The sequence below is a fragment of the Acanthaster planci genome, linkage group LG15, assembly GCF_054643075.1.
Source record: "Acanthaster planci isolate LZ-2023a linkage group LG15, COTS_SCS, whole genome shotgun sequence".
Lineage (NCBI taxonomy): Eukaryota > Metazoa > Echinodermata > Asteroidea > Valvatida > Acanthasteridae > Acanthaster > Acanthaster planci.
Genome location: NC_141791.1, coordinates 3,738,455 through 3,757,714, shown reverse-complemented (window position 1 = coordinate 3,757,714; position 19,260 = coordinate 3,738,455). Strand labels below are relative to the sequence as shown.

The 19,260-nt window shown below is 45.7% G+C and overlaps 1 protein-coding gene across 1 annotated transcript in view; it reads left to right on the top strand.

Annotated features, from left to right (window-relative positions):
• LOC110988203 (uncharacterized) overlaps positions 1–19,260 on the top strand; it is a 63,811-nt gene that overhangs the window by 32,940 nt on the left and 11,611 nt on the right. Inside the window, exons 7-32 of the mRNA XM_022251518.2 lie at positions 1,233–1,359; positions 2,008–2,040; positions 2,447–2,763; positions 3,264–3,408; positions 3,868–4,005; positions 4,480–4,670; positions 5,166–5,319; positions 6,518–6,672; positions 7,875–8,048; positions 8,358–8,499; positions 9,271–9,675; positions 10,090–10,215; positions 10,901–11,116; positions 12,224–12,386; positions 12,706–12,947; positions 13,233–13,459; positions 13,724–13,892; positions 14,077–14,502; positions 15,124–15,333; positions 15,519–15,621; positions 15,829–15,998; positions 16,143–16,193; positions 16,761–17,087; positions 17,474–17,599; positions 17,989–18,117; positions 18,432–18,548. Of these exons, the coding sequence (XP_022107210.2) occupies positions 1,233–1,359; positions 2,008–2,040; positions 2,447–2,763; positions 3,264–3,408; positions 3,868–4,005; positions 4,480–4,670; positions 5,166–5,319; positions 6,518–6,672; positions 7,875–8,048; positions 8,358–8,499; positions 9,271–9,675; positions 10,090–10,215; positions 10,901–11,116; positions 12,224–12,386; positions 12,706–12,947; positions 13,233–13,459; positions 13,724–13,892; positions 14,077–14,502; positions 15,124–15,333; positions 15,519–15,621; positions 15,829–15,998; positions 16,143–16,193; positions 16,761–17,087; positions 17,474–17,599; positions 17,989–18,117; positions 18,432–18,548 (4,783 nt within the window). The remainder of the gene's footprint in view (positions 1–1,232; positions 1,360–2,007; positions 2,041–2,446; positions 2,764–3,263; positions 3,409–3,867; positions 4,006–4,479; positions 4,671–5,165; positions 5,320–6,517; positions 6,673–7,874; positions 8,049–8,357; positions 8,500–9,270; positions 9,676–10,089; positions 10,216–10,900; positions 11,117–12,223; positions 12,387–12,705; positions 12,948–13,232; positions 13,460–13,723; positions 13,893–14,076; positions 14,503–15,123; positions 15,334–15,518; positions 15,622–15,828; positions 15,999–16,142; positions 16,194–16,760; positions 17,088–17,473; positions 17,600–17,988; positions 18,118–18,431; positions 18,549–19,260) is intronic.

The window sequence follows — 19,260 nt, the reverse complement described above, 5'->3', positions numbered from 1 at the left end:
ATTTTTTGTTATTTGGTTCATACTTCAAAGTTAGGTAGGCAAAGTTAGGTATAAATTTTGATTTGGATTCTAGTGACCGTCGAAATAAATAGTGGATGTTTTAAGAGAGGGGAAGTAGGGAACGCGAGATTGTGTGTCTCTTTTTAAAAATTGTATCTAACTGTTCCTTGCGGTGTGAGCAAGCTACCTGTTTCACAACTGCAGGTAACGACACTAGTGTTGGTGTATATATAATATTATATTTTGTATAAAGTTTAACTTTGGTTTGTTTTTGACATGCAATGGGCCAAAAACGTCTCCGGTTTCTGGTCAGCGCGCGCATCTCCGTAGATCTGCACGTCGGCAAAAACCCGTTTTTAATCGATGTAAAACGATGTCCAAAAGCTACCAGATATACTTAATCGTCTGGAATCTTGCTACTGCGTAATTTTAACGTCTTTTTGATGAGGTATGGTCGAGTAATACACACAGTACAGGAGTCCCTCTAGTTCCTCATACATTTAGTCGGGTACTCTTATTCAGATGACGCCATTTCTGTATTATACATTTGCATCTGGGTACCAGACAAACGAGGTGGTCTTATGTCCTGTGTACGTGTAAAAGCTGCAAATGCTTTTAAACAGTAAAAAAGTGCAGGGCACAATCTATTTCAGTATTGGTAGCGGCCGGCTTTACGTGCGCGTGCTGTCGCGATGGATACCGCGCGTATACACATTTCCAGAAAAAAAAGTGAGGGTGAGAAAAAAAAACCCACGTTGCTGCACCACTTTTGGAGGCAGCTCCTGACCAGAAACGGGAGACATTGTTAGGCCGTAGTACTAGAATGGGATTGTGGTAGACGTTGGTAGAACTACCTGGACAGTGCAACCAGTTTTTGTAATGCGAAAATGTTGGTTGAGAATATCGGGCAGTACTGGTGTAACAGAAATGTATTTGAAATTACTCCTGTAATAGTTGGCTCTTGATGCGATATCCTTTATCAGTGTTGAAAAGAATTCGCTCAATAGTCTAGGCGATTGATACGTTTCGACCGCGTCAAGCAGCAATTACGCATGCATTTTTCAGAAAATATTGCGATAGTAATCTGACCCGTGTATACCTCCACTGTCAATTTCCAGCCGTCTCCACGGGCAGGGCAGACCGTTAGAGGAAAAGTTGAACGACGCTCCGCGCATCTGCTCCTGTCCAGGCTAAACAGGCTAGTGTTTGATCCGATGCTTGTATTTCCACAGATCCAGAAGCATGTCCCCCATCAGGAAGGCCACTGCTTCCTGACGAACCTCAGCGTGTACATGCTGGAGATGTACCCGGAGCGGATGGGGTCGCAGCACTACGACCTCTTCACCAGACTCGACACGGGTCAGTATCGGTCCGCGTTCGGCTGTGTCCCACATTTTGACAGCTAGCGATCGACAGACGCAACCGCAATCGACATGTAGCTTTTTATAAGTTTAAAAGACATTGCGAGTTCCCTTTGCGAAAATGTTTATTTCTAAAACTATGTCACAGAAGTAATTAGGTGAGGTAATATGATTGTTTTTGGAGCTATAATAGCTATCTCTGAGTCTTCTGGATTTTTTATAGTAATATCTCGCAGTCACTTTGACATCAATTTACGAATATCGGACTCACCTTTTCGCCTTGAGCTTCAAATGGCCGTGATAACAAAACCCTGAATTAGATTGAGTTGAAACTTCACTGATAACGAGCGTCGTTACATGCATGTCAAGTTTAGAAGAAAAAAAATCTCAAACATGAGACAGCCGAGTACTGAAGGAACGGGGAATCTGACTCCCGGCGGTGAGATGATCCGGAAAAAAAACTGACTGTTTTGGGGTTAAGCCTTTCGATAGGCACTTTAAAGAGACAACGGTTTATTGAAACAGGCGCATGTGTAATTAAAGAGAGTTGATCGAGTGTAATTCGGCATGTGGATATTATTAAGTTGTGCCATCTGTTGAACCACTCTAGAGAAATACCAAGAAGTATTTTTGTATCCTGTTTCAGTTTGTGACGCCTATGAAGAGGAAAGCTATCCAGGTAGGTTGCAGCTCGTCTTCCGTTCAAAAGCGTAATTCCTTGAATGACTGATATGCAAGTCCACATATTAACTTACCATTTTCGATAAAGATAAGTTTGAGTTACCGTTTTGGTATTACAGACGCTGTCTTTGCAGCATGAAAAGTGCAGAGGGTCCGATATTCATTGCTTACTGAAGTCCACTTGACTCTTCAATATCCAACCATTAAAATAATGAAGAGCGTCAGGTTTCATCTAAAGTGTTCCATTATGGGAACGGTTGAAGACATCATGTTAAAAAGATTATCTTGTCAAACCACGTCCATGCACCTATCTACAGAGCCAAAATAGTAATTTAAAAATAAATAAACAAAACAGAATAGACAAACTACATCATCAACTACATCAATTATGCGCCTTTTCATAGCGTCATGTCCTCTACCGCTGGGAATGGCCTCCGGTGACATCACCAACGCCCAGCTCCATGCCTCCTCCTACATGGACGAGAACCACACCGCGGGCCACGCCCGCATCGGTAACCACACCTCTTGGCGTCCCCACCCCGACGACCTGGACCCCTGGCTGGAGGTGGACTTCGGGGAGCGGACGCTGATCACTGGCCTGCTGGTGCAGGGCGGGGGGCGGGAACACAGCTGGGTCAAGAGCTTCACGATACGGTTCGGCAACGACCTGACTGTGTTCTGGGCCTACGAAGAGTACAAGAGATTGGATAGACAAGCAATTGTGAGTTTTCCTCACCAAACTTGTATGATTCTTTAAAACTTTCATAATGATATTGTCGTTTCATTTATTTGATGAAGTACTTAAACAGTGTTGCTTAAAAACTCTGTTCCATCTGGCAAATTGGAAAGGAATTTCAAATGACACTTTGATATAGGATCTTTAAGTTACCCATCATTGTTTATGCACAACACAATTTGGCCATGGTTTGGTTTAAAATTTATCTTTTTACACTTCTCTGCGGAGTAATACTTGCATACCAAGGGTTGCTTAACTTGTATTTAAATTAACAAAAAGTTCAAGTTGTATGCGTGCAATTATCTATTTTAGTTAACATTCTTAATCGGCGACCTTTTTCACCGCGAGTGCATTTGGTAGATAGAACGCATGCTGATCGAAGACGGTCAACACCGTTGAAATTTGATATGTGCATCAACACTGACTCACTGTTGTCACAGTTTACGTATTTCACTTCAATTGGAGCAAAACTTTTTTTGTGAAAGGTGGTTAAAGCCAATGGCGAGCCAGGGTGCATCAAGCCCATCTATCTGACTCCGCCCATCAAAGCCAGGTACCTTGAAATAAACCCGACGGAGTCGTACGGGGGAGTTGCCCTGCGACTCGAGGTACTAGGCTGCCGAGATAATGGTGAGTATTCATCGGCTGCTAAAAGCAGCGCGTTTTGAAGTATCTATATGACTTGAATCCAAATGTAACCAGGCCGTTTTTTGAAAGTTTAGCTTCGTGTCCGGCCGTTGCTCCAGAATCGTGTTTAGCATTGTTCCTAAGATTAAAGGGGTATCCGGCATGGTTTTTCCTTTTGATTGTATGAGGGAAATCACATTCCCCCCCTCCGAAAATGACGATTACCGGAGTGTCGATTCCCAGGAGTACTGGCTTATTGTCTTACAATATCACTGAAGTGAACTTTGATTGGAATTACGAATGTGGGAGTGTGAAATGCAGAATGGCAGATTTGAGCATGGCGATTTTAGAGATAAACAGAGACAGCCGATCTCGGGGTTCTCTCAAAGGGTATCGATCTGTGCAGCCTTCCTAATAAAAAAAATCTGATTGAGAAAACATCTGCCTTCTTGACTGCCTCAGACTGCGACTTTGCCGCCGGAATCGCGCGAGGAGACATCCACAACACCGAGATCACAGCATCATCTAGCGTGGATGACGAGAGGGGAAAACATGGTCCGGCCAACGCTCGGCTGAACCCGTTTGGTGTCCCGAAGTCAGGTACACGCCTCTGTCAAATCACCAGGAATTATTGTCGACAAAATACAAGTCGATTACTTAACGAAAAATGTAGATAAACTGTGGTGTAATTAAAAAAAATAATAATCGACGACAAATCACTGAAGGAAGTGTACATTGCTTATTTTCAGTGTACAGAATATTTCCCGAATTTAAATCAGGTTTTCTAACTGTGTGCATTTGCCATGCTAACCCTACGGATATTCCTCTTAAAACTTGTAGTGTCACTGTCGCTTTCATTACGTAGACCGATGACGGATTCTAGCATCATGTGATGGAAATATGTTTATACTTAACTTTCGATAGCCTCCACACTGTGGAAAAGCAAATTCTTGGTTAATGACAAATTGACGGCTACAGATTTCCGTGTTGAGTGAGAAAAAAACACTGAAGGTCCCGCGTTGTTGAGTGATTGGATTTCACCTGTGTTGACACGGGACTTCTTTTCCCCAGCAGGTTGGATGCCGTCTCTGTTCGACGCCAACCCGTGGCTGCAGGTGTACCTCCCTGGAGTCCATCGCATCACCGGGGTGGTTACCCAAGGGTGCGGGAACGTCGACAGGTGGACCGCCCGCTATACCATCCGGTACTCGGCGGACAGGAGCATCGAGGACCTGCTGGACTACCCGGAGCCCGGACGGAGTCAGGTTTGTGGGTTGACACAAAGCCTGCAGACGCGTCTTTCCCCTAGGATACACCAAAGTCTGTGTACATTGGCAGTGTCAGTTTCTCTCCAGCTATTGGTACAGGTGGTTTTTCGGAAACTGAGAAGGGCTTTATGTGCTTGTTTGCCCGTGGAAACCGATGTACCCTTTAAACCGAAGGGAGTCACGCTCGTGGCTATTGGACAAAAAAATTATGTGGTTCACTATATAGTTTGCATGAATACAGCTCACTGTGTAGAATTGAAGGTGTGATTAAACGACGAATCGAAATGAAAATTATTCTGAACTTCACAATATTACGCTCCACGTCAAATCAGGGTGTACAACGCGTGGATTTTTATTGGAAACCCATTTTCACAACAAACAAAAACCAAAATCATTCCGAATGAAATAAAACTCAGTTGAGAGTTGGTCGACATCGATTTGCATAATTAGGTAACTTGACAAAGCATCGATCAATTTGCATAATATACACAGGTATTTGTGGGAAACAATGACCGCTGCACCCTCAAGAGGAACAACTTAGACCCGTCCATCCAAGCTGAGGTCTTGAGGCTCTATCCTCAGGCCGCCCCTGACTCGGACGTGGGCGCCTGCTTGCGATTGGAGCTCATCGGCTGCAGATATCGAGGTGCGTTGCTGGGATACCGCAGTAGTCTAGTTGTTAATATTTGACATTCCTCTCATTCAACTCGCGATAGAGCACTTTCTTCTCATGTTCGAATCACTGCGCGTGAAATTTTACAAGAAGAATGTGACGCATTGTGTTAATAAATCCAAACACTGAAAGTACACACAAGGTTTATACTCTTTAATGTTCACTAATAGATCATTGATTTTTTAGACGGTTTTAGCTCCACGTACACCCAGTATGGGATCAGAATTACTGTGAAGAATCTACGGTGTGCAATTTAGTCCCCTAAATTGGGCAAGACTTACAATGGAATCCTGTGAATAATATCTCTCAGACATGACGAGACTTTCGACGTATTTTGTCTCACAAGGCGTGCCCAGCGCAGCCAGTGAGTGTGTATTTAACAGACTCCAATAGGTTCGTGTCTATTCACAAACAGCTTTGAGTGGTGTAGAAGTTCGTGTCTAAAAACAGTACTTTACAGGCGCCTATGGAAAAACCCCTTGCGAGTTTCTTCATCGTAGCTACAATCAGTGAGGTATTGGGTGAAAATTATCAGGTGCCTTGGGCCACACTTTTTTCAACGGTGTTTTTTTCTGCGGCTTACATAAAAATCATATTTATGCCCCTTTCACATTAAGTTTAACTCTAACATTGTCGCTGGTGGTTAATTCCACATCAGGGAAAGGTACGCACGATATGGTTCAGTCTTAGCGACGCCAATTACAGCACTTCATTTGTAAATGGCAAGAGGATGAAACCGGAGCAGCCTGCACGTGTATTTGTATCGAGGAAGAGTGTGTTCCAATTCAACATGTACAGCTCAGAGCCAAATCCAGGATGTTTTATTTTTCATTTATTTATTATTTATTTATTTATTTATTTATTTTTTGCTGGGGGATTTTTGTTGGCATTTGTGAAACGATTTGGTTGCTTTGTTTTATCCTTAACAGTTCACAGAAAATAAGCCCCCAACGTGATTTAAGTTATGGATGGGGTCTTCCAACCTTTTGACGTAGGCGCCCCGATCTACGTCTGCAAGTATGTTCTAATCGACCCCTTGCAGTTGGTAATCGGTAACACTTCCTTTAACATGGCAAGGAACCATTCAAAACAGACAGAGTGCAATCCCTCCATTGGAACTCCACTGGCCTGCTAATCGGTTCTTACGTGTGTGTGCCTGTATGTGTGACAGCTTGTGGGCGCCGACTCGGGATGGAGTCCGGCCTCATCGCCGCCTCACAGATCACCGAGTCCTCGGAGTACGCCGGGCAGGAGGGGGACATGGGCCGCCTGCATCACTTTAACTGCTGGAAACCCAACGGCATGGGAAACAACCACTGGATACAGGTCAGAAGTGGAGCTGTATACTGGAGTTGCGACCCTAATTGTTGGAACCAAAATGGTGGATTATGCGTCAGTGCGCGCACACGGACAATACAGGCGATTCACAAAAGTGCGCCTCTAAGAGTTTCCAAGGTGTTAGCCAATCACAATGCACGAAATCTGTCGACCCTCTCCAAACGCGCATTGGATCGACAGATTTCGCGCATTATGATTGGCCAGAGCGTTGCAAACTCTTGGCGGCGCACTGTTGTGAAATGCCCGTATTAGTAGACAAAAGTTGCAATATGTTATACTGCACATGATAATGATCAGCCATTTTGGTTCCCGAGTCTGAAATGGGCGTGAATCTCTCCATATATACCTCTCTGTCAAAACTGGCCAGGACCTATTTCACAAGAGCACAACTCCATACAGAAATTTACTTAGCATGGAAAATGTTTGCTTGGCAAAATGGGGTTACCTGCCGAAATGTTATGAATTTGAATGATCTTGTGACTGGTTCCCGGCTAATTTTTGCTTGGATTGGTACTTCAAGTTTATAGACCAATCCGGTGACAAGAATCAGGGGTCATTGTTAGCTGTGATGTCCCCACTCGCGTGAACAAAAGAGATGCACATTGAATACTTCCTCGTTAGCCAATGGGAGCGCACCAAACCAAAATCATCTCAAGCTTAGGAATGTGCGCCTGAGTGACAGGGACACCGCAGTAGTGGTGTCAGCACATTGGTCTATAAGCAATGAATATTTTTGAAATCTAACTCGGGAGGCATAAAGAAAGATGAACAGTGGAAAAGAGAAAAGAGATTAGAAAGCAAACACCCAATATATTCCAGAGGTAGTAGCTAGCACAGTTTGGCTGACAGAAATACAAAATGCGAAGTCCAGCATGTATTGATTTTTTTCCGAGCAAGCTGTGTAAAACTGAGACAAAAAGTGAAAATAAACGCACACAGCCCGATCGACGGCGCTCGATTTCCGTTGAAAGGCTTGATCTCTCCGCGAGGTTCAGTGTCTTCATGTAAAAATATTCTCACACAAAATTGCACTTTGAGATGAACAACCGGTAGTCCCAGGCACAGGTGAGAAAATCGAATTGTGTTTATGAGCAAAGGCACAGGGGAAGTATTAATCATGTGTGTCCAAAAAGCAAGTGATCGGCTGCGTCTTGATGCAAAATATTTTCAGCCTGCCGTTCCCTTTCCAGGTGGATCTCCTGGATCTCTACACAATCACCGGTCTGATTACGCAAGGCGGTTACAATGCTTTCTTAGGCGAGCAGGACGTGTTTTATTGGCCCGATAGCTACAGGGTGCTGTACACCAGCTCTCGAAACGACAGCTTGTGGAGGAAGTACTATAGCCTGGAAGGAGATGTCATGGTATGGTATTCAGTTCGAACGTTTTTGAGATTGATGATAAGAATTATAAGTCAGTCATACAAGATCATGTTTTAATTAAACAAGCTAACTTTAAACATGTAATACCAATGTGTGAGCGGAAATTGATTTTCCCAAAGTTTTTGAACAGTTTATTGGTCATTTAGCCTATATTTCTTAGCGAAGTTGGGGCGTTGAAAATATTAATCCTTTTTACAGGGCTGCTCTTCAGTGTATTTGAACGTAAAAGATTCTCCAGGTCTACTGATTCGTAACTTCAGAATTATGTTGAACAATATTTTCAATTACCAGGACTTTCCCGCGTATCCTGATCCCCACACGGAGAAGAGGCATGACTTTGACCGGCCGTTCATCACGAGAAAGCTCCGCATCATCCCCTACTCTTGGCGAGGTTACTGCCTGAGAATGGAGATCCTGGGATGCAGGCTATCGGGTAGGTGCTAGGCGCCCGTGCGAAGGCGCAAGGGCGCCTATGCAGACGCCGCTTTCAAAATGCGCTACTGTCACGGCAGCATCAACTATAAGAAGAGCCTCTGAGAGCTTTACACACGGAAACGCTTGCATTAAGAGAGAAACGATTGCTCGCCTTTGCAAACAGTATCAAACTGACCTGTCGCATTTTCAACCATCAACCCCGGTCTCGCTGAGTTGTTTGGTATCCTACATCTTTTTACAAGAATAAAGTAATGCCTTTAGAACATCAGCCTTGCAGTAATGGGCTTTGATGTGCATATTTACCCAACATGGCGTGAAAGGCACTTGCAATTGCTGTCATCGTCGCTTGTCTGAACCATGAATTATGCCTAAAAACCATTCATATTCCCGAGGTATTTCGAAGCTTGACACTGGAAAGTGGCTAGTGTTTTTGTACATTTAACAACGTGTGCGTCACCAAAAATGGGAAATTAACTTCCAGAAATATTATAAATTTCTCTCGGGAGTCGTTCTGATCACTTTGTGTTGCCTCGTGAATTTGCTCATTTCTGTTTGATATTTAGCTTTCAAACCATGACCAATGTTGACATCAGGAAACAGCCGTCTCCTGGGTGACCTGAGATTTCCTACCTACAGTTGGAGAAGCTTTACTCAAATGGGACCAAGCATTGAGATTTACCCCACTCAGAACAAGCAAAATAAAATCTGCTAAATACCTCGCTCAGTTTTTGCACCTTTTTGGCTCTTTTTCACCTCCCATCTGGGGCAGAGGGTCAAGTTTGCGGAGAGGACGCTCTTCTCCACGACGGCTTCTGTGTCGGCTCGGTCAACACCCAGTCCAGCGGGGCTTGTGACAACATTTACGCCGAGGGCAGCCAACCCATCACCATTAGCTCCGCGGCTACCCAGCAGTGGCTGGGGTTTAAGCGGGACGACATCAAAGTCAACGACCGCCACTACCAGTACAAGGTCGGCCTCCGGACCCAGCGGGGCGGGGACGCCTTTGCCTGGGCCGACGGCACGCCCATGACGTACGACAACTTCCGCTGGCCCACCAACATCACCGACAACAGCACCGAGTGGTGTGTGTACGTCGACATGAACGATGACTTGAGGTGGAGGGAGTTCCAATGTAGGAATGACGCGGTGCCACGTGCAACCATTTGTCAACTAGGTAACAATCTTATTGCAAGGGCGTAGGTGGGGGTGGCTAGGGGGCTAGAACGCCCCTTTCTAATCCTTTATGGCCAATCGTTGTTTCATTAACAAAACATAAGTCTTGGATTTGTCTTTTCAGACATTTAAAAAAGGTACCACATCGCAGGATTTTTATACCTTTTACAACTTTTCCCTAGAGAGCATGCCCAGGACGCTTCGAGAGATTTGAGGGGATCCCAAGCCATTGCATTTCGTACCCCTTCCTATAGACCTGGGCGGGCCCCTTTATTGAGTCAGTGAAAACAGGAGTTGAAATTAAGGTTCTCAGGCGTTGTGACGTAGGGAGCCATTTTAATCTTTGCCCCGAAATTTGTCTTGTCTGGCAGTATGTCAGTCGAAAAGTCATTTGCTTTTCATTGGACCATTCCAGATGTCGACGAATGCACGGCCAGCGACAACCGCTGCTCTCACACCTGCAGCAACTTCCCGGGAGGTTTCCAGTGTATTTGCCCGCGGGGCTTCCGTCTGGACAGCATGGACGGCATTGCCTGCACAAGTATGACATGAAAAACCGCCCCCGAATCTTTTAGTAGGCTCTGCTGGAGGAACTTACCTGTTTGCTGATTGAATTTGTGATAGAGAAAGAAGCAAGGTGATTTACAGTCGCCACGTTTTTATGCCTGAGAAAGTTCATCAGTGCTCAAAATGTCCCTCGGCAGCATTTTTACTGGTGATTCCGATTTTTCTCAACTTTGATTTCAAAGCAGATGGACGAATGCAAGGCAGCTTTTACTGACAGTCGTTCAGTTTATTTTTGGCATCAGGGATGATAGGAAACAACTGTGTGATTGTCTGGCGAGCCTACAGGGACCACTCCCCCTTTTTTTAAATAACGAAAAATGAATTGTTTGGTTCAGTTTGTTTTCCTTCCATTGGCAAACGCGCAAAAAGCCCCGAAATGTAACTTCACCCCTCAGAAAAGCCACAAAGCTTACGTGAAAAACTCCTATTTTGGGTCCTCACAACAATTCCCCCTTCGAAAATTGGACTCTGGGTCTGCCCTTGGGCACTCAACGCTCGGAATCATGAATATATTCCAGCGTATGATGCACAATTTTTGAGAGCGATTTGTCTTACAGATGCCCCGAATCTTAATGTCCTTTTTCTCGGACCGAACTCGACTTCATGTGCAAATCTGCTGCAGTTTGTTTCACGTTCACCTGCATGCTCTTTCCTGTCAGCACTGTGCACTGATAAACCGCCGGCCGAAGGGAACGGGAACTCCTCTACGGACTGCCTGTCCGACCCGTACGGCTTTGGCTGCTTGGACTTGAACATCCCCGACATCGACTGGCCCAACTTCAGCTACCATTGGCCCGTGCCTGATTCCGCTGATGAAAGTGGTTACGCCCCTTCCACCTTGCCACCTATGCTGTTGGGAGAGAGCACCTGCAACGGTAAGACTTTGTACCGTGCCTCGGCAGCCGCGTGATCCCGCCAAATTTAATGATATTCCGTCCACCATCGTCGATGTCCCGTAACATATTACGAACTGCCAAGGGTCTGCCGACGGCTGTGTCTGTTGGTACGAATAATGAAAGACGCTTGGAGTGTGCGGTTAGACGCCTCTCGGGAGAGATAATTCGGCACAACCTGCGAAGGCTTTGATCACTTAAACTTTCCTTCAGGGCCAAAGTTATCACCACCGCTCCTGAATACGAGAGCGTGAGACGCGTGAGATACATATACATGACGGAAAGTAACCGAGCGGGACTGAGCGGTTAGGGAACTGTTTCAAAAGTGTTGTAAAGATTCATGACTGAGGAGGGTCGCTGACACATCGTTTAGACGCTAACCTCTTTAAGCTTGACAGCCGGCGGCAGAATCTCACCCTTCTGTGTTTCGATCACCGCCACGTTTTTCACGCCAAGCGTTCATGAATTTTGATGAGTTACGCCTTAAGATCGTGTGGACATTAATTTCATGTACAGCTGTCACCGAATTGACAAAATTTCGAAACTCTGTGCCGGAAATTTGAAGTTGGTCACCGGCTGTCCTAAAAAGCCGGATCGTGGACGGCAGAGTACGATGTTCAAAATACGATTGTTTTCGCTAAGCTTGAAGATTATGCTCATCAATATAAATACTCTAGGAGATAGATCGATTTAATCAGAATTTTTTCGAATTTTTTCATCTTAAAAATGTCGTACGTGGGTTCAAAAAGAGTGCGTTTGGGGAATAAGCCCCACTTTTTACATATGATAAATTATTCAAACCTTTGCCACCGAAAATTCTGATTAAATCGATCTATCTCCTAGAGTAAAATATTTGAAACTACGATACTTGGGAAAATGAGACATTAAACTGCTGCAGCGTAACAGACGCCAGCTACGGAACAGTCACAACAACAATATCAAAAGCCTTACACGACAATTCAAAGTTACTGGTTGAAGTTGGTCGCCTCTTAGGGTAGGGGCTTTGCGGAGCCCTCGATCGTCCTACTGCCCCTTACAACTATCCGGGAAACCTTAACTCCGGTCGTGTTTACAACTGCAACATTTCAGATGTAGCTGACGTCAGATGCGAAGAGATGTGGGCGAGGAACGTCAACTTGGAATACGTCTACTTCAGCCAAGGATACATCCATTCCCTCAGCTTCCCGCCCTGGTACAACCAAGGCTCCACCTGTCAGATCAACATCCAGATACCGCCGGGAAACTTTGTAAGGTCAGTCAGGGTAATTGCATTGGTATACAGTTTCAGTGGGGATCACTCGGGATGATGTATCTACGATGATCACAAACCGCCAACAATTCTCATCAGTTTGAAGCTAGGGCCTACATGTCGTTCATGTAATCCACGGAATATGTTGAAAACCTCCTTCCTTTTTGTGTTCTGGCACAAAATGTCCCTGTGGAGTTCCATGTTGTCTCCGTCCTAGCGCAGTGGGCTAGTTTTACCTGTAGGTTAGAGCTTGCTTGTTATGCCAGCCTGTTTATAGTCAGTGATTCAAAAGCATGAACCTGCAGGGTCTCGTCATTTTCAGGCTGGAAATCCACGAGATGGTGCTCCGCAGGATGCCGAGAATGTCCCGCTGCATCGACGTCCTGAATGTCACCGACCACCTGACGCCCCACCACTCCATGTCGCGCGGCTCCTTCTGCGGGGAACTGCGAGATTTGGTGGTCACGTGCCGGTCCAACAACGTCACGCTGAGGCTGGACATAGGCGCTATTGGCCAAGACATGCCCAAGAAGCTGGGCTTCATGGCGTCCTATAGCATGACTGGTAGGATGCTTTTCTGCTTCTTGGTTATAAAACAACTGTAGTGCGGTCTTATGCGAGTCACTTAAAATCTCAGTCGCAAACCAATCACTAAAGAAAGAATTATCTCAAGTTAGGGCACAAGACGCAGAGCATGGTTATAACGAAGCCAAGGAAATTAACGAATTACCAGTTTAATCAGAGTTCATTTGAAGTTAAATAGTCTGTGAACTTGACTTAACATTGGATAACATTCAAATGGAGGTGGTTTAAGACACCCTGGCTGATTTTTCTTGTTACATGGTAAAGACTGCACAGCGTCAACGGACGAGTGCGACCCCGGATGCGGCAAGAAGGACGTCTTGACTGCGCCGAGGGGCAACTTCTCTACGACCGACTTCCCTTCCAAGCTACCACCTTTCTCCATCTGCGCCTGGAATATTAGCCTCCCGACTGGCTCCTTCATCGCCCTCAACTTCTCCGAGTTTCTGATCGCCGAGGAAGAAGACAGTTCCGAGTGTGTTGACTTCGTTCAGGTAAGTCCAGCCGATAACGGAAAGATTTCATCCGCCTTGAGCAGAAGCACCCCCTCATCCGTTGAAAAGAGTTACGTTGGTGGAGAGGGTTCATTTCTGTTGGTAGCGACGCGATCGTAACGCATGTATTTCACACACGTTTGTGAACCAGCGAAGTACAGTTCCCACCAAAAAAAAGAGGAGCCTCCGTGACGTACACTCAGGCATTCCTCTTTCATTACTTGTTGCTCTAACGTATTATGATGTTACTTTCCAATCCGTCAGATATTTCTGAGTGATGACAACGGTTTGTACGACAATGGCCCCGCTGGCCAGCCTATGTGTGGTTCCACGCCGTCTCTCATCATGTCTAACTCCTCCTCCGTGCAAGTCGTGTTCAGGACCGGACTGGACTCCAAATCGCTGGGATTTCTTGCCCAATACGCAAGTACAGGTACATATGGCTTTTCGGTCCACTGATATGCAATTAAAACATCAGACAAGATAACGTTGTTTGTAGTACACATGTATTTAATCCAGACTTGAAAAATCTTATACATACACTGTGTAAATATCAAGATTACTTTGGATTCTTAAAATGAAAGTGCTTAGTAGGAATTCGTTTTGCCTTCTCCAAGATATTCCGGGTTGTGGCGTTGGTTTCTACAGCGGCGAAGGTATCCAGCGCTGTGATATGCCCGAGGCAGCCATCGCGTCCGTCGATTACCCGAGGCCTTACCGTCCTGGTACGTCATCAATCTGGCACCTCACCACGAATATTGGCACATACATTGAGCTACAGTTCGTCACATTCGACGTCCCGGGTTCCTACGGCGACTCCTCCTTCGTAAAAATCAACGACGGGGCGCCAGACAGCACGAGCGGCATGCTCCTGGCCAGACTCAGCAACGAGCAACCGCCGCGCGGGCCAGTCAGATCGAGCTTTAACGAAATGACCGTGCGCTTCCGAGCCGACGGCTCCGTGACTGGAAATGGGTTCTACGCCAAGTACAGAGCGGCCGTCTTCACGCCAAAAGTGAAATTATTCGACAATGAGACCACAGGTACGTAACAGCGTTGTTTAACCGTATTTCCTGTACAGTAGTCTTACAAAGGCTCTTGACTCCTCACTTACGGTATTCTACTCACCCTTGAGACCTGGATGTAATGGAGGCACATCATCTCCAACATGCAGTACTAGGGGATGATGGTGGGTATTTCCTGGAGAATGAGACGAGCCAATGCTAATGTGCTACTAAATGTTACGAGACGCCCTCTGCATGTTGTCAGTGTCCACTGTTTCTCTAAGAAGACTAAGAGATTACTTGGGGTGGGGAAAATCTTAATGCAGGGTAAAGACAGTAGGGTCCTTAAAGGGGAAATGCCCAGAATAAGAGAGATTAAACAGCATGAAGAATCACTTTTGAGGTAAGGAGCTCAGCCGGCAGTCGTGACCAAGTTCGAACAACGACCGCTACCCAACCACTGGTCCTGTTTGTCGGGTGCCCAGGTCGTAGTAATTCGTCCGTGAGGTTAGCAGTGGTCAATGAGTCACGTCGCTAATCAGTCTTGGCACATGATAAGAACGAAGCAACCGGCCAGCACTGCTGCTGGTGTATGTTGTTTGGACAGCGCCTGAACGTTTATTTCAATTGTGCGTTGACCGCTTTTTTGTTTTGAATCAGATGAAGACTGCCAGTCAGGATGGAGGCACTACAACGGCCAGTGTTACGCTTTTAGAGAGGCCAATAATTCTATCCGATGGACGGACGCCCAGCGTCTGTGCTCGGATGAGAACGCTAATCTTGTCAGCATCAGTGACTTCGCCGAGATGAACTTCATCCATAGCTTGATGACTTCTTCCTGGTTAACCAACAACTCCAATACGTACATTGGTAGGCCAGACCACTTTTTTTTTAATGTTCTTCTTTTCTGAGCGTAAATTCGAATATTTACAGACAAGACACTTCTTTCCTTTGGTACGAGCATGCATGGACGACTGTAAGACTTTTAAGGATTGTGGGTTATGGATTTACTTTTTTTTAATCAGTCACTGGAAAAATATCTTCTTACTTATCAGGCTTACGGTATCATCACCTGCAACTGCAGCATCGATGGCAAGACGAAAGTCCCCTGAGCTACGCCGACTGGTTTGTGCCAGGACCTTTGGAAGGTGGGCAAATGTAAGTTTAGCACAGCGTTATTAACCCTGACATGAACAGCAGAGGGCGCCCTTCGACCCGGTTACTTTTTAAGTGCATGACACGGAGTACGCAGGTCCGGTTTCATCTGAACGGACAAAAACCATGACGTCTTCACGTGTTCTGGTGCCACCGCTGTCAGAGAGAATTTCTCGTTATTTTTCACCTATGCTACCTTTTCCTCGTCAGATCGTCGTCGTCATTCGTGGTGAACGGCGCTCCCCAGCCGGACGGGGGCGCCCTAGAACGGTGTTCTCAAATCATCTTACGCAATCTCCATTCCACCAGTCACTGGCACGACGTGCCGTGCGCGTCCAAAAATTCCAATCAGTTTATCTGTGAGAAATCAAATTACCAAGGTAGGCATGCCTTTTGTTTCGTGGAGAATGTTATTGCTGTAGGTTTTTTCGTGATAAGTTAGTAATTTTCATACAATCCACTGGCTTAAAATCAGGTATATTAGAATACACCAAGGAACAACGCTTCCATGTTTCATTTTTCAGGGCATTTACCCCCGACTTCTCCAAAAAGCGTAGGGAAATTGTCAAGTGCAGGTACGTGCGCTGTCTTATTTATTGGTTATAGTCCAAGCCTCATTATTAATTTCATTTTGTTCAGAAGTGAGAACGCCAGAGTTGTAACTAGTCACGAATTTTTGTGACTCGGGTCGAGTCCAGTCATTAGGCAAAAAATCGAGTCAAGTATTTAGATTAGGTCAATTCGAGTCACCAGTATTTGAACACAATAAGACAAATGAAAATGACAGAGAATGTGACTTTTGCCATTTCTAAATTTACCTCTGGGTTTCACCACATCTTACCTGTGATGATAATGACGCATGACAGGAATGTTATAGGCTGGTACTTTCGCAAAGAAGTTTACTTTTATTTTTGAGACTCGAATGCTATTTATTTTCATTTGAGTTGGGTCTTCTTGATGAGGGACTCGAGTCGAGTCATTTGCCCGCATTGACTCGACTCGATTCTAGTCATTTACCTTTTGGGATCTGAGTCATATCGCCAAAAATTATGACTGGGGTCGAACTCGAGTCGCACCATTGACTCGAGTCATTACCACTTTGTAAAACAGTAAATTGATAGTGTTTTTTTCTTTGAAAACAGTTTGTGAAAACGAGTGGACGCTGATACACGGCCAATATTGCGTCAAAATGCTGCTAAACAGTAGTGCAACTTTCCTCACCCGCTGCCCGGCCAACTCTAGACTGGCCACGTCTTTAGACCCCCAAATCGCGCAGAGGTTACCGTTCTACATCGAACACGTCTGGGGAATGGACCCCAGCACCCATACGAGGTTTCTGATCGGTCCCCGCGGAGAAGGTGACGACCGGGCATATGACGTCATGACCTACATCGACGGTCATTGGAGGACGGTTCACGAAAGGGCTGCGGGAGAAATTCACGGGGCTATTTGCGCCATGGAGGCATCAGGTATCGAGTAATTTTTAACAAGGATTGCGAATTTCAGTTGGAAACTTTGAGACACTTAGTGGTGGAAAACATACCGGTCATTTTTACCAGTTCTGAGCATGGGCGCGTTGTTTTGAGCAGGCGTGCGTAGTTCTCAGCACGCGCAATACTGTGAAGAAGGACCGGTATGTCTACTGCCATCAACGTCTCAAAGTCTTCCATTGATTGTAAACTTCTAGAACACAAAGAATACAAGAACGACCATTATTGTTCAATCTCAGATTTAGTTATACAATAATCAATTGTACAACACCTCATAAACTAGTGCAAGCGATTTATATTAAGGAAAGATTTGGATTCCAATTTGCTGATTGATTTATGTTTCGATTTTGCTGTCACCTTTCCAGTGGAAACTCCCGGATGTCCCAGCGATATGTTCACCTGTGGGTCGGGCGAGTGCATTCACCGCGTATTTGTCTGTGATAACCGCCGTGACTGCACGGACAACGGTGACGAGGCCTCCTGCAGTAACGGTATGCAGCTAGAGTTTGTCGTGTGGTGGGCAGAGCTGTTAGTGGTGGCGGGAGAAACATTTTACAATGTAAGGAGCAGATGGGAGAGACCGACCCTCTAAGCCCCTCCCTTTTCATATTTTGACCAATTCCGGCCATGGTTGTACTGCAGAGTGTCTGTCAAGAAAGAGGCATTCACACATGCGCCGTGTGGAGACGCATGGTGGGATATGTTGTTGTCGGACTGTGCGTTTACAATGGCAGTGATTTTTTATCGTTAGCTAAGGACTTAAGTTAAAGAGAACCAATACCTCACGGTCTCGCAATCAAAAGAATATAATTGGTGTTTGCTGCCACCAAGAGAATCGAGATCCCTATAAGCAAAAATGTGTCTGGTTCTTGCCAATCAGATGTTGGAATCACTGGCTACACCTGCACCGACACCAGCTTTCGCTGCGGGTCCGGCGAGTGCGTCTCGCTGTCATTTTACTGTGATTTCCACCCGCACTGTCAGGACGCGTCCGACGAGGCAAACTGCAGTAAGTGGGGGAAAGTTAAGGCTTGGAAGAGGGTTTCTGTTATTATTACCGTTGCGTAATGAAAGAAAATTATCTGAAAGGACAAACGAACAAGAAGTAATCCAAAGAGGATAATATTTTGATAAACTTTCCCGTGTGCGTTGATTTATGTTGAAATGATTGCAGATTAATAATGAATAACTTTTTATATAAAGGAGAGATACTTTAAATGATGTACTTATGTTTACAAAGGCGTCTTTGTGGAACCTCTCACTTTATCGTATGTTCTATTTGGTGATGATTTTTAACATAACAGTTTTACATTTCTCTGGCAGGTATAGTTACGTGCACCGATTTGGAGTTCCGCTGCAATAGTGGGCAGTGCATTAACAAGGAGCTACGCTGCAACTTGGTAACTGACTGTGTGGATGAATCGGACGAGCAAAACTGTGGTACATATGACTTGAAATGAAATGTGTTTACATATCCTATTAAGTCAAGAACAATTGGTTTGCTAATGCAGAGACTGGTGCCAGTATTGTTGCTACTGTTTTTATGCCACCGCGATAATTAATACGCTGAATCGAAACAGCATTATGTTCTCGGGAATGTATTTTGTTTTAATAATTTCCGGCTGTGTCTCCCGATCCTGATGTCAAGTCGCTAAGATCCCGGAATCTTTCAGCCAGCTCTCTCTTCAGATGGTAAATCCGCTCCTCTCTCGACGTGTGGAAGACAGGTGGGCCCCTCGTGGCGTCGCAGCCTCTGATCCAGGGCCAGGACGGGGTGGACTCGGCCGAGTCGCTCCCCTGGGGAGTCGACTTGGACTCTGGTTTGGCGGACAGCCAGGGGAAAGCGGGCAGGTCGCAGCTGCTGAGGCTGCTAGTCTCGTCGTCGCTGCTGGAGCCATTGCAAGGCGCTGCCTCGGAGCTGGGGAAAGGATGGTGGAAGTCACCGCTGGATGAGGCGCTGAGGCGGCGCCGTTTGCAGGCGGTGTCGGATCGCGGAGTGGGCGGGTTCGTGTCTGGCACGGACTCGCAGTCGTCGTCGGAGAAATCCCGGCATTCGTCCCGACTGGTCGGTGATCCTGCTATAGAAGCTGGCATCCAGTCCAGGTTTATGTCACTTCTACGGTCCTTGCTTGAGTATTTCTCCTGCATCAAT